Source organism: Dama dama, chromosome X, assembly GCF_033118175.1.
Source record: "Dama dama isolate Ldn47 chromosome X, ASM3311817v1, whole genome shotgun sequence".
Taxonomy (NCBI): Eukaryota; Metazoa; Chordata; class Mammalia; order Artiodactyla; family Cervidae; genus Dama; species Dama dama.
In genome coordinates, this window is record NC_083714.1 from 161,031,067 (window position 1) to 161,043,535 (window position 12,469).

Here is a 12,469-nt window from a genome sequence, read left to right on the forward strand (position 1 = left end):
TTGAGTGGGGGCTTCCAAGAAGGCTCAGTGGTCAAGAATCTGCCTGCCAATGCCGGAGATGCAAGAGATGTGGGTTCGATCCCTGGGGCAGGAATATCCTCTGGAGGTGGAAATGGCAACCCAGTCCAGTGTTCTTGCCTGGAGAATCCCATGGACAGAGGAGCCTTGTGAGGCTACAGTCTATGGAGTCACCTAGAGTCGGACTCTACTGAGCACGCATGCAGGTCTAGTTGAGCACCTACTATGCACCAGGATGTGGTGGCAGAGGGAGTCTTTCTCCTGAGCTTGCTGATGGTAGGTATGGGGCTCAGACATAGCTATATCTTACTGCCTATTTAAGCAATGGAGAATCACAGCTCTGAAGTGCTAACGTAGAGCTCAGAGATCACATGGAGTATGTAAATGAGGAGATCTTGCCTTCAGGCAGGTGAGAAAGGCATTCCTTTAAAAAAAAAAATTATTGATGTATTTGGCTGCTGTGAGTCTTAGTTGCAGCAGGCAGGATCCTCACTATGGCATGCAAACTCTTAGCTGCAGCCCGTGGGATCTAGTTCCCTGACCAGGGATGGAACTGGGGCCTGCCTACATTGCGAGCACGGAGTCTTAGCCACTGGACCACCAGGGAAGTCCTAAAGCCAGAGCTTTTAGTTTCCCCCCTTGTCACAGGAGGATCCCTGCGTGGGCCCATCCTGACACTGAACGTGATGTGGAAGCACGTCTCCTCGGGCTGGAGGAAGCAGGGACAAGGCTCATGAGCCCCCCAGGGCTGGAGCAGAGCAGACTCTACAGGCGCCCACCCGCCCAGAGCCGCAGGGACCACCGGGCTCCAGTCTGCCAGGCCACCAATCTCCGCTGAGCGGTACCCACGTCTTGCAGACGTGTGAAGACAAACGATGGGGCAGAGGCAGGTGACGCATGGTGAGACAGACGGCTCCAGCAAACCGGCAACCAGACAGACAGACCCTAGTTCTCCAGGAACTGAGCAACCACAGCCAGTTCCCGTCAGCTTCCTTATCTGGCGTCTGGCTAAGGAAAGGGTTAATTAGCAGGACACTTAACTGGGTTTTACAAGCGTGGAAGGACACGTTGTCTAAGCCGCAAAATGAGCGTGCTGTTGTCAGGAAGGTGTTGTAAAAATGAATCAGTGAAATGGTTCAGCTCTACAGGGAGCATATCTTTTTTTTTTTTTTTTTCTCTAATTCCTCTTGAATCCCAGACTGAGAGCTCTTTGAATCGGGTCAAGGATTCTTGGAGTCAAGGGGCATGAGGAAGCTGACTGCATATGCAGGGTGGAACTTCTGAGCTGCTGCTCTGAGTTCTTGTTTCAGTAGGTTCCTGGGATTCCGTGTACATATGACTCCATACATGTGTGTGCATGTGTGGACAGACAGAAATACAGATAGATGGATAGAGAGATAAATGGATAGATGGATAGTTAGAATATAGATGGATGGATAGATAGATGGATGCATGGATATAGGTGGATGGATAGATAGAAGTATGGATGGACAGATAAGACAGGAAGAGGAGACTCGAGTTCAATCCCTGGGTCAGAAAGATCCCTGGAGGAGGAAATGGCAACACACTCCAGTACTCTTGCCAGGAGAATCCCATGCACAGAGGAGCCTGGCAGGCTACTGTCCATGGGGTCGCAAAGAATCGGACACAACTGACAATCGGAGCGACTGACACATGCCCAGACGGTTGGGTGGACAGATAAATGGATCAACAGAAGACGGATGGATGAGTAGATGGATAAAGGATGGATGGATGAACAGATAAATGCATAGATGGATACATAGATAGAAGATGGATGGACTGATACACGGATAGCGAAGGATGGATAACAGACGTATGGGTGGATACATAGGAGGATGGATGGATGGATGGATGGCTAGATAAATGGATAGACAGAAGATGTACAGATGGATGCACAGATAGAAGTGGACAGATAGAAGGATGGATGGATGGATGGATAGATAGTGGCTAGATCTATAGGACTGATAGATGGACGGATTGATAACCAGACATACAGGAGGTATGTCTGTATGGCATATGTCATTTAGACGGTGGAGACAAGGAAGGCTGCTACATATCCTACAAGGCCCAGAAACAATCCTCCTGCCATTGAAAATTATCCTATTATTTTGCCAGGGCCGCCATAACGAAGTACCAGAGGCTGGATGGCTTTTCAGTAACAGACTTGAGTGTGTCCTCTCCCCGTCCTGGAGGCTGGACGTTCACGATCCAGGTGCGGGCAGGCCTGGTTCCTCCCGAGGCCTCTCTCCTGGGCGTGTCAACAGCCATCTGCTCCCTGAGTCCCCACGTGGCCGTCCGCGCCGTGTGTGTCTGTGAGCCGACCTCCTCTTCTTATAAGGACCCCGGTCCTGCAGGACCAGGGCCCACCCTAGTGACCTCCAGTTATCTTCATCCCCACCTCTTTAAAGGTCTCCAAACACGGCCACATTTGGAGGTCCCGGATGTCCAACCAGGGCTCCCAAGCTGAATTTGGGGGCACGCAATTCAGTGCGTAATGACCTTTCTGCCCCAAATATGTACAGTGCTGAGGTTGCGGCGGTGGGGGGGATCCCTGAACTCAGGGTACACAGGCGAGTGGTCTCTGCAGGGTTCCCAAACCTCGACTCACCATGTCTTTCTCTGTGTCTCTTACCTGCGTGCTCCAGGCCGTGGGGTCACCTGCTCCAAAGGCCACCCCTGGTGTCATATCAGCCCACACAGCCCCTGAGGCCAGAGGCCTGCAGCACAACCTGCATTTCCTGTCGTCGGGGGCAGAGACGTCAGCTTCAGGCACCTGCCCCTAACATACTCCCTGCCTGAAAGGCCTGCAGGGGCGGGCTCACGCCCGTCATGCTTTCTCTGCCTCCCCTGGGCTGGATGGCCTCCTAACTCTGCAGGATTGGGTGGGAGCTCAAGGAAGGCTGGCGGCGGGTCCCCATAAAAACCTGCGGGGGAAACGCTCCCTGCCTGAAACCGGGTAACCTGCAGTCACGCAAGGACAGCCTGGTCACTCTACGTAGGACAGAAGTAAGCAGAGAAGCTGGGTTACCGACTTTTTTTTAAAGAACAGAAGATGATATTCTATGATGGACAGAATGTTCAAGTCCCCTTAAAACTCCTAGCTGGAAGCCGTAACCCCCAGTGAGCTAGGATTTGGAGGTGGGATCTTTGAGCGTTTGCTTGTAATTTTATTTTTTTAAGCTCATTTAGAGCATTTTTTAAAACTTTTTATTTTGTATTGTGGTATAGCTGATTAAGAAATGCTGTGACAGTTTGATTGAAGTATGTGTGTCTGCTCAGTCGCTCAGAACCCCATGGACCGTAGCCCGCCAGGCTCCTCTGTCCATGGAATTTTCCAGGCAAGCATACCGGAGTGGGTGAGGGTTAGGATAGTTGAATTAAAATGCTGTGTTAATTTCTGCTGTACATCAAACTGACTCACTTATACACATATATGAATACATTCTGTTTTTCATATTCTCTTCCATGACGGTTTATCACAGGATATTGAATATAGGTCGTTGGGCTATACATTAGGGCCTTGCTGTTTATCCACAGGAGTTTAGTTCTGCTATCTGCTCCGATTGCAGGGTTTTCAAGGGGAAAACCAGCCCCTCCCAGTTAGCTGCTTTGCTAACATGACGAAAGACACCTTGGAGAAACAATTCTCCAACACCACTGGGGTGTCTATAGCCACAACTCAATTCTGATCTATCTACTGGGAGACAGCATCGGATCCCACTGTGTAAGGGCTCCATCCCACCAAACTGCCCCCCACCCAACCCCACCTCCTTCAGACATCAATCAAAAGTCCAGGTAGTCACCTGTCCTTCTGAATGACCAGCTTTAGGATGCAAGTTCCGGCAACCACCTCCTTGAGTTTCATTTCCTACAATGGCTCACAGAACTCAGGAAAACAGGTGACTTTCGTGTTCACCTGTTTATCATAAATGGATACGACTGTGGAACAGCCAGGGACGCACCGGGGAAGGATATGGAGGTATGGGGAAAGGACACGGAGATCCCACACCCTCTCCAGGGAACCACCGTCCCGTCACCTCCACGGGCTCACTGACCCACAAGCTCGTCTGCGGTTTTTATGGAGGCTTCATTATGTGGGTGTTCTGATTATACCATTGGCCATGGGTGGTTGGTTCAACCTCCAGCCCCTCACTCTTCCTTGGACGCTGGGGGTGAAACTGAACTTTCTGAGGCTCTCACGAGAAAATCGATTTGGGGCTTTCCCCGGTGGCTCGGTGGTAAAGAATCTGCCTGACCATGCAGGGCACATGTGTTCAATCTCTGGTTCGGAAAGATCCCACACGCTGAAAGCAACTGAGCCTGCAGTGACCCAGAGCTGCAGTTACTGAAACCCAGGTACCCTAAGGCCTGTGCTCTGCAACAAAAGAAGTCACTGCATTGAGAAGCCTGGACCCCACAACTAGAGAGTGGCCCCTGCTTGTCTCAACTAGAGAAAAGCCCACCCGGCAACAAAGACCCGGCACAGCCAAAAATAATTAAATAAAATAAAAAAAAAAAAGAAAGCAAATTGGTTCCCCTGGCAACCAGTCCCCACAATTAGCTGCTTTGCAAGAGTCACCTTATTAACATAACAAAAGACACCTTTATCTCTTTCCTCACTTAAGAAATTGCAAGGGCTTCAGGAGCTGCCTGAAATGGAACTAAGACCAAACACGTATTTCTTAAAACTCCCAGGGAAGTAATTAGGCTTGGATGAGGTCCTGAGAGTGGTTCAGTTCAGTTCAGTCGCTCAGTTGTGTCCGACTCTTTGCGACCCCATGGACTGCAGCACGCCAGGCCTCCCTGTCCTTCAGCAACTCCTGGAGTTTACTCAAACTCATGCCCAATGAGTCAGTGATGCCGTCCAACCATCTGATCTTCTGTTACCCCCTTCTCTTCCTGCCCTCAATCTTTCCCAGCATCAGGGTCTTTCCCAAATAATCTATGTTTAGGTATATCCACACTTTACATGTATGTATATACATACCTTATATATACATGGATATACTTTATGTATATCTCTATCTATCCATACATAAGGGCTTCCCTCGATGGCTCAGAGACTACAGTGCAGGAAACGCATGACATGCCGGTTGGATTCCTGGGTAGGGAAGATTCCCGGGAGGAGGCAAATGGCCACTCACTCTAGTATTCTTGCCTGAAAAAATCCCACGGACAGTGGAGCCTGGCAGGCTACAGTCCAAAGGGTCACAAAGGGTTAGACACGACTGAGCGACTGAGCACACAGCACATATAAAATACATATTTTATATATACAACAGATATGCTATTCTATACATACATACAAAGACATCAAAGTTCCACTCAAGACAAGTACTTTGGGACTTCCCTGGCAGTCCACTGGTTGAGACCTTTGCCTTCCAATGCAGGGTGGGTGTGGGTCTGATCCCTGGTCAGCAAGCTAAGATCCCTCTTGCCTTGGGGCCAAAAAACCAGAATGTAAACAACAGAAACGATATTGTAACAAATTCAGTAAAGACTTAAAAAATGGTCCACATTAAAAAAAAGGGGTTCAGGGTGGGGGAATGCATGTACACCTGTGGCTGATTCATATCAATGTATGGCAAAAACCACCACAATGTTGTAAAGTAATTAGCCTCCAATTAAAATAAATAAATTTAAAAGTATTCTCAAAAAAAAAAAAAAAAGATATTAGTACTCTGATGCCTGTCTTCCATCTCCTATACCTTAAACTTTCAAGCTGCTCCCCTGTGAGTTCTCCAGCTAAAGGACTGTCGAGTATGGAACCCTTGCACCTGGAGAGGGCACGCTGGCATCTCCCAAACTCACCACAAAGTCCATCTGCTCCTGCCAGTAGCAGCCCCAGATGTTTTTTGCGTCTCGAATCAACAAAGCCCTTTCGGACTCGGCTCAGCCGCTGTGATGCGCTGTGATGCTCTGTCTGTGGAACCTGCAGGTCGGGCCTCACCCGTCAACCTCACGCTTGCTAGGATCAGGGCAGACAAGAGCTACGGAAAGAAACTGCAGGCCCGCTGAGGGTCATCTGCAGGGCTGGCACGGCTTCCAGAGAAAACCTGGCTTCTACGCAGCTCTCCAAATACCACACACAAAAGGAAGCGTACAGCCGGAAGAAGCAAGACAGCAAGATAAGGAAGTTGATGTAAGCTGGGACTGTGGGCTTCCCTGCTGGTCCACTGGGGAAGAACCCGCCAACCCGCCTTGCAACGCAGGGGTCACCCGTTCAATCTCTGGTCTGGGAAGATCCCACATGCGGCGAGGCAACTAAGCTCATGGGCCACAACTCCTGAGCCCTTGTGCTGCAACTACCGAAGCCGGCATGCCTACAGCCCTACAAGAGAAGCCACCGCAAGGACAAGCCTGTCCACTGCCATGAGAGAGTAGCTCTCGTGAAGCAACGAAAACCCGGCATAGTCAGTAAATAATTTTTAAAAAAAGACACAAGGTGATAGTGTATGTAGAATGGACTTCCCTGGTGCCTCAGACGGTAAAGCGTCTGGCTACAATGCAGGAAACCCGGGTTCAATCCCTGGGGTGGGAAGATACCCCTGGAGAAGGAAATGGCAACCAGCTCCAGTATTCTTGCCTGGATAATTCCAAGGACAGAGGAGCCTGGCGGTCCTTGGGGTTGCAAAGAGTCGGACACAACTCAGGGACTAAACAGCAACAAACAGCATCTAATGACATGTATAGTAACCACTTGAATAGAACACATTTTCCTGTTTTTTCTTCCCAGTCGAGCTTGTGGCAAAGACGCGTGACTCAGTTTTCTTGTGGTTGTTGATGTTTTGAGGTGTCTTCCATTGTGGGCTAGAGACCTTTCTGAAGGGTGTGGAAAAGAAGACTTTAAAAGGAGAAAAAAATGACTTGAGCCATGTTTTCAAGCCTTGTGGGAGACGTTTCCCAATGTATCTAATCTGCAACTGCACTGCCCTGAGATTTTGCCCGCTTAGCCTCGGTGAAAGGGGAACTCCCCTCTGCCAGCACATTGGTTTCCTGTAAGTGAACAAACTGGATTGTCTGCCCAGACGTGCCCAGGGTTGCAGAGGCTGAAACAGGGCGAGGGGGACCCTCCAAGTATCTCTGTGTATCTGACACCTTCATCACCTGCATCTATGTATTTGCTTATTTTTGCAGCACATCATCATGAAACTTCAAAACCCAGGCAACTCCACAAGTGCATTCTAACCCCCTTTCCCTAACACAGAGCTTTCCTATAGCTTCGGCCTTACCCTTGCTGTTTCCAATTCTTAACCCTGGCATTGGAGCTTTTTTTTTTTTTTTTCTTTCCCTTTTGAAAATACTCCTTTTGTCTAAGGAATCAACAAAGTTGTTAGAACCAGAGAAGAAGAGTAACTCTCTCATTTGTGTGTCCATTTATGTTTCCAAAAATGGAAAGAAGCCGAGCAAGAATTCTAAAGGGTCCAACAGGTGAGCCCAGGCAGACAGGAGACCCCCAGTATTTGTGGAATAACTGTGTTCCAGGTTGAACTGTGTCCCAGTCAAAAAACAAAAACAAAAACAAAAACCCTGCATAGGAGGGGCTTGCACGGTGGTCCAGTGGCTAAGACTCCCTGCCTCAATGCTTGGGACCTGGGTTTGATCCCTAGGTGGGGAGGATCCCCTGGAAGATGGAAATGGCAACCTGCTCCAGTGTTCTTGCCTGGAGAATCCCACGGACAGAGAAGCCTGGCGGGCCACAGTCCACGGGACCACAGAGTCAGACAGGACCAAAGCTGCTGAGCATGCATGCATACAGGAAACTGGATTCCGCCTGCTGGAAACGCAAGATCTCACATGCTGCAACTAAAAAAAGCAAGATGCCACAACGAAGACTGAAGATCCCACAGGCTGCAACTAAGACCCAGAAGAGCCAAATAAATAAATATAATGAACATTAAAAAAATAATAGCGTTGGAGTCCTAACCACCGGTACCTCAGTGTGACTTTACCTGACGAGAAGGTCTTGACATGGGTAATTAAATTAGAATGTGGTCATGAGTCTGGGTGGCAATCCTGGATGACTGGTGTCCTTATAAAAAGGGGAATGTGGACATGGAAACAGATGCATGGAGAGAAGATAAGATGGTGAGATAAAGAGATAAGATGGCAATGGAGGAGCCAAGGAGAGAGGCCTGGAACCAACTCTTTCCTCAGAAGGCGTTAACCCTGTCCACCCTCTGATCCCGGGCTTTTGGCCTTCAGAACTGGGAGGCACTAACTTCGTGTCGTCGGATCTACCCACTTGGTGGTCCTTCCATACAGCAGCCTCACACATTTGGAGGAGAAGGAAAATGGCAAGCCACTCCAGTACTCTTGCCTAGAGAATCCTGTGGACAGAGCAGCCTGGTGGGCTGCCTTTATGGGGGTCTCATAAGTCTGACAAGACAGTGACTGAACTGAACAGCTTGTCCTGGCTTGCACCATGTAACACTTTCGTTTCATGCACAAGGAAAGGAAGGCACAGAGGTTTAATGCGGATGTGTGCTAAACCAAGGTGTCTGAGTGCCCAGTTTACACACTTCACCAGAAATACAATGTTCACATTTCAAAGTCTCTGCAGCTTTCTTATTTCTGCCTCTTGAAAGATCCTATCTTTATGTTTAAACATGCATTTGAAAATGAAAATCGCTCAGTCCTCTCCTGACTCCTTGCAACCCCATGCACTGTAGCCTGCCAGGCTCCTCTGTCTGTGGACTTCTCCAGACCCGAATACTGGAGTGGGTAGCCATTCCCCTCTCCACGGGATCTTGCCAACCCAGGGATCGAACCCAGGTCTCCCACACTGTAGGCGTATTCTTCACCAGCTGAGCCACCAGGGAAGCCCAAGTATACTGGAGTGAATAGCCTTTCCCTTCTCCAGGGGATCTTCCCAACCCAGGGACTGAATCCAGGTCTCCCACATTGCAGGAGGATTCTTTACCATCTGAGCCACCCTGGAAGCCCATTTGCCAACGTGCCTTTACAACACCAGCTAACAATAAATAGAAATTGGTTGGTGGAAGGTATTTCTGAGACTGGGAAGAAAAAAAAAGAAATGCTGCTTTTCAGCGTGTGTTCAGAAAGTTTGGGGGCGAGGGTGAAGAAAACTCAGTAATCAAAGGCAGATGGGACATACAAAGCAAAAACGGCAAGGCATTTAAGACGTCTGCCAATGGACTTTCCTGGTGGCTCAGACCGTAAAGTGTCTGCCTACAATGCGGGAGACCCAGGTTCAATCCCTGGCTTGGGAAGATCTCCTGGAGAAGGAAATGGCAACCCACTCCAGTATTCTTGCCTGGAAAATCCCATGGGCGGAGGAGTCTGGTAGGCCACAGTCCATGGGGCCACAAAGAGTTGGACAGGACAGAACTACTTCACTTTCTATTCTGGCTCCTTACCAACTGAGCTATCAGGGAAGACAATGAGTCCCTTGGACTGCAAGAAGATCCAACCAGTCCACCCTAGAGGAAACTAGTCCTGAATATTCATTGAAAGGACTGATGCTGAAGCTGAAGCTCCAATCCTTTGGCCACCTGATGCGAAGAGCTGACTCACTGGAAAAGACCCTGATGCTGGGAAAGATTGAAGGCAGGAGGAGAAGGGGATGACAGAGGATGAGATGGCTGGATGGCATCACCGACTCAACGGACATGAGTTTGAGTAAGGGTTTCCCTCCTAGCTCAGTCGGTAAAGAATCTGCCTGCAGTGCAGGAGACCTGGGTTCAACCCCTGGGTCGGGAATATCCCCTGGAGAAGGAAATGGTAACCAACTCCAGTGTTCTTGCCTGGAGAATTCCACGGACAGAGGGAGCCTGGTGGGCTGCAGTCCATGGGGTCGCACACACTCCGGCACGACTGAGCGACTAACTACTTTGACAACACACTTTTTGAGTAAGCTCCAGGAGCTGGTGATGGACAGGGAAGCCTGGCTGCGCTGCAGTCCACGGGGATCGCAGAGAGCCGGGACACGACTGAGCGACTAAATTGAACCGAACCGATTGTGGCTCTCTGCTATCAGACTTCGGCTGCGGATTTGCTCTGGGAGATATACCAACCAGGGTTGCTCGGGGATACAGGCGCCAAGGAGGGGGACCCGCGCGCCATTGCTCAGTCTCCCTGCGAAGCCCGAGGTGGGGGGTGGGGGCGGATATAAACTGAAGGGGAAACTTGCCAAGAGTTTGGAGACAGGCGCTCCGGGGCCCTGGCCGAAGCCCCCGGGGAGGGGGACCCCATGATTAAGTCCACCCTGTTGCCCATGTACTTGGTGGCTCTGAAGAGAGGAAGCACCTCAGGCGCGGTTGTCCCTCCGCGGTCTCCCTCCCTCCTGAGGCGCGTTCCACATTCGAGCCGTACGCGCCGGCCCCCGGACTAGGGACGCGGCTCTGCTCGGGCCCGTCACTGAACCTCCCGGCCAGTTTTCACGGGCGTGAAGTGAGCGGGTCTGGTGGACGCGGGCAGGAGGCCCAGGGCGCACGCGCCCGCCGTCTCGGGAGCCGCGCGAGGAGGCCGGCAGCGCGCATCCGCCGAGCGGCTGTGTGGCTCAGAGCGCGCGCGGGCCGCGCGAGGAGGCGAGAGGCGCGCGTGCGCAGAGCGCCCGGTGCGCGGGCCGGCCGCAGCGCGCGTGCGCCGGAGCAGCTTCGGGGGCGCGGGCGCGAGGAGGAGGGGGAGGGGAGGGAAGGCCCGGGGACGCGCATGCGCAGAACAGCTCAGGGGGGCGTGCGCCGGGTCGAAAGAAGGGAGGCCAGAGCGCGCGTGCGTGTGCAGGAGCAGCCCGTGGCTGGGGGATGGGGGCACGGGAGCGAGGAGGCGGCCCGGGGGCCGCGCGTGCGCAGAACGGCTCGGGGCGCGCGGGGCAGGCCGGGAGCGCGCCTGCGGGCGCCTCCTCCCCGCCCTCCCCCTAGCCCCCGCCCACCCGGCGAGTCAGCAGAGAATCGGCGGCACAATGGCGGCGCCCGTACCCCCTCCTCGTCCCGTCACCCACCTGCTTTTTGACATGGACGGCCTCCTTCTGGGTGGGTAGTTTGCGGCCGCCTCCCGCCAGGGCTGCCTGGGGATTGGCCGGAGGGGAAACGCAGGCCCTCGGCGCCGGGGTCGGGGGGCCACGACCGACCGAGCGGTGTGAGGAGACCCCTCGGTCACCTCAGGCGGGTCGCTCGCCCGGGGCTGCCGCGTAGACGGCTCCCAGGGCACTTCCGGCGGCCGCGCCGCGCTTGGGGGGCTGGCGCGCTCGGGGACCACCGTGCTGGCTGTGGAGTTTCTTGGTGAGGTCCCCCACCCCAGAGGCCACGAGCGCGGCGCGCAGCAACCCTGCCTCAGTTTCCCCATCTGCGCCCCGACCTCCAGGGGGCCCTGCCGGCGCCCTGCCCTCTGAGGTGCACTCACCTGGTTGGTAGCATCCTACAGGCAGGGCATGGTCCTCCATCCGCCTATTTGGGGGTGGGGTGGGGGCGCGGTAGCCTCTGCCGACGTCTGCAGGCGTTTGGGGGTGACCTAGCCGGAAGGCGGGAGTGTGATCCAAGCCGAGTTGCTGCTGAAGCTCGCGCTCTGGCAGTGCACGGGACCGCTCCACGGCCTCTGCAAACGCTCCTGATCCCCAGTGTCTTGTATGGAGGAGGAGGTGATGGTAGTGATGGAGCCCTGCTCAGAGGTCCGACTGGGCCGAGGGATTCCCAGCACGGACATCCGAGCGGGCAGCCGCTTTGCAGTGCGGTGCCCGGGTCCCCACCCCGCCGGTGCCCAATCAGAATCTGCATTTTTTTTAACCCAAGTGCCGGAAAGTTGCAGATGCACACAGCGCCCAGGGTTTGGAGTGGTTTAGCAATCCCGCGCACCCGCTCCGAATTTGTCCTGCAGTGGCTTGGTGGTAGGTGTGAACTCCACCAACCGAAATCATAGCAGGATTCATAGAAAGCACTCCCTTTTTACAACTCAAGAGCCAACTAACTGCCCTGAGCGCAGCTTACAGCTTGGGCCATTTTTTCCATACTGGTGCCAAGTGTTACACAACGTTAGGAATCGTGTTCCTGACTTCAGTCTCCGTAATGTTTCCCAGAACTGTACAAATGTGTACATACTTTATGTAGACTACTGACTTGGTGGAGGTGTGTGTATTTTTAATGTGTGTGTGTGTGTGTGTGTGTGTGTGTGTGTGTGTGTGTGTGATAATCATTCATCCATCTCCGACTCTGCAACTCCATGGACTGTAGCCCTCCAGGCTCCCTCTGTCCGTGGGGATTCTCCAGGCAAGAACACTGGAGTGGGTTGCCATTTCCTTTTCCAGGGGGGATCTTCCCTGCCCAGGGGTCGAACCCCAGTCTCCTGCATTGCAAGCGGATTCTTTAGCGTCTGAGCCACCAGGTAAGACTTTCATGTACTTCACTGCTTCGTCTCATGAAATCCTGCAGCGTGGGAGAACATATTTGTGTTGACTAACTGAAAGCAAAAGATT

General features: G+C 52.5%; 2 protein-coding genes across 3 annotated transcripts in view; one reads left to right on the forward strand and one right to left on the reverse strand.

The window, feature by feature from the left end:
- STS (steroid sulfatase) overlaps positions 1-12,065 on the reverse strand; it is a 153,551-nt gene extending 141,486 nt beyond the window's left edge. The window contains exon 1 of the mRNA XM_061138059.1: positions 11,404-12,065. Coding sequence (XP_060994042.1) covers positions 11,404-11,417 — 14 coding nt within the window. The 5' untranslated portion in view covers positions 11,418-12,065. The remainder of the gene's footprint in view (positions 1-11,403) is intronic.
- The window catches only part of PUDP (pseudouridine 5'-phosphatase), a 72,032-nt gene continuing 70,475 nt past the window's right edge, over positions 10,913-12,469 (forward strand). For both annotated transcript variants that reach the window (XM_061138061.1, XM_061138060.1), the window contains exon 1: positions 10,913-11,033. In XM_061138061.1, coding sequence (XP_060994044.1) covers positions 10,964-11,033 — 70 coding nt within the window. In that variant the 5' untranslated portion in view covers positions 10,913-10,963. The remainder of the gene's footprint in view (positions 11,034-12,469) is intronic.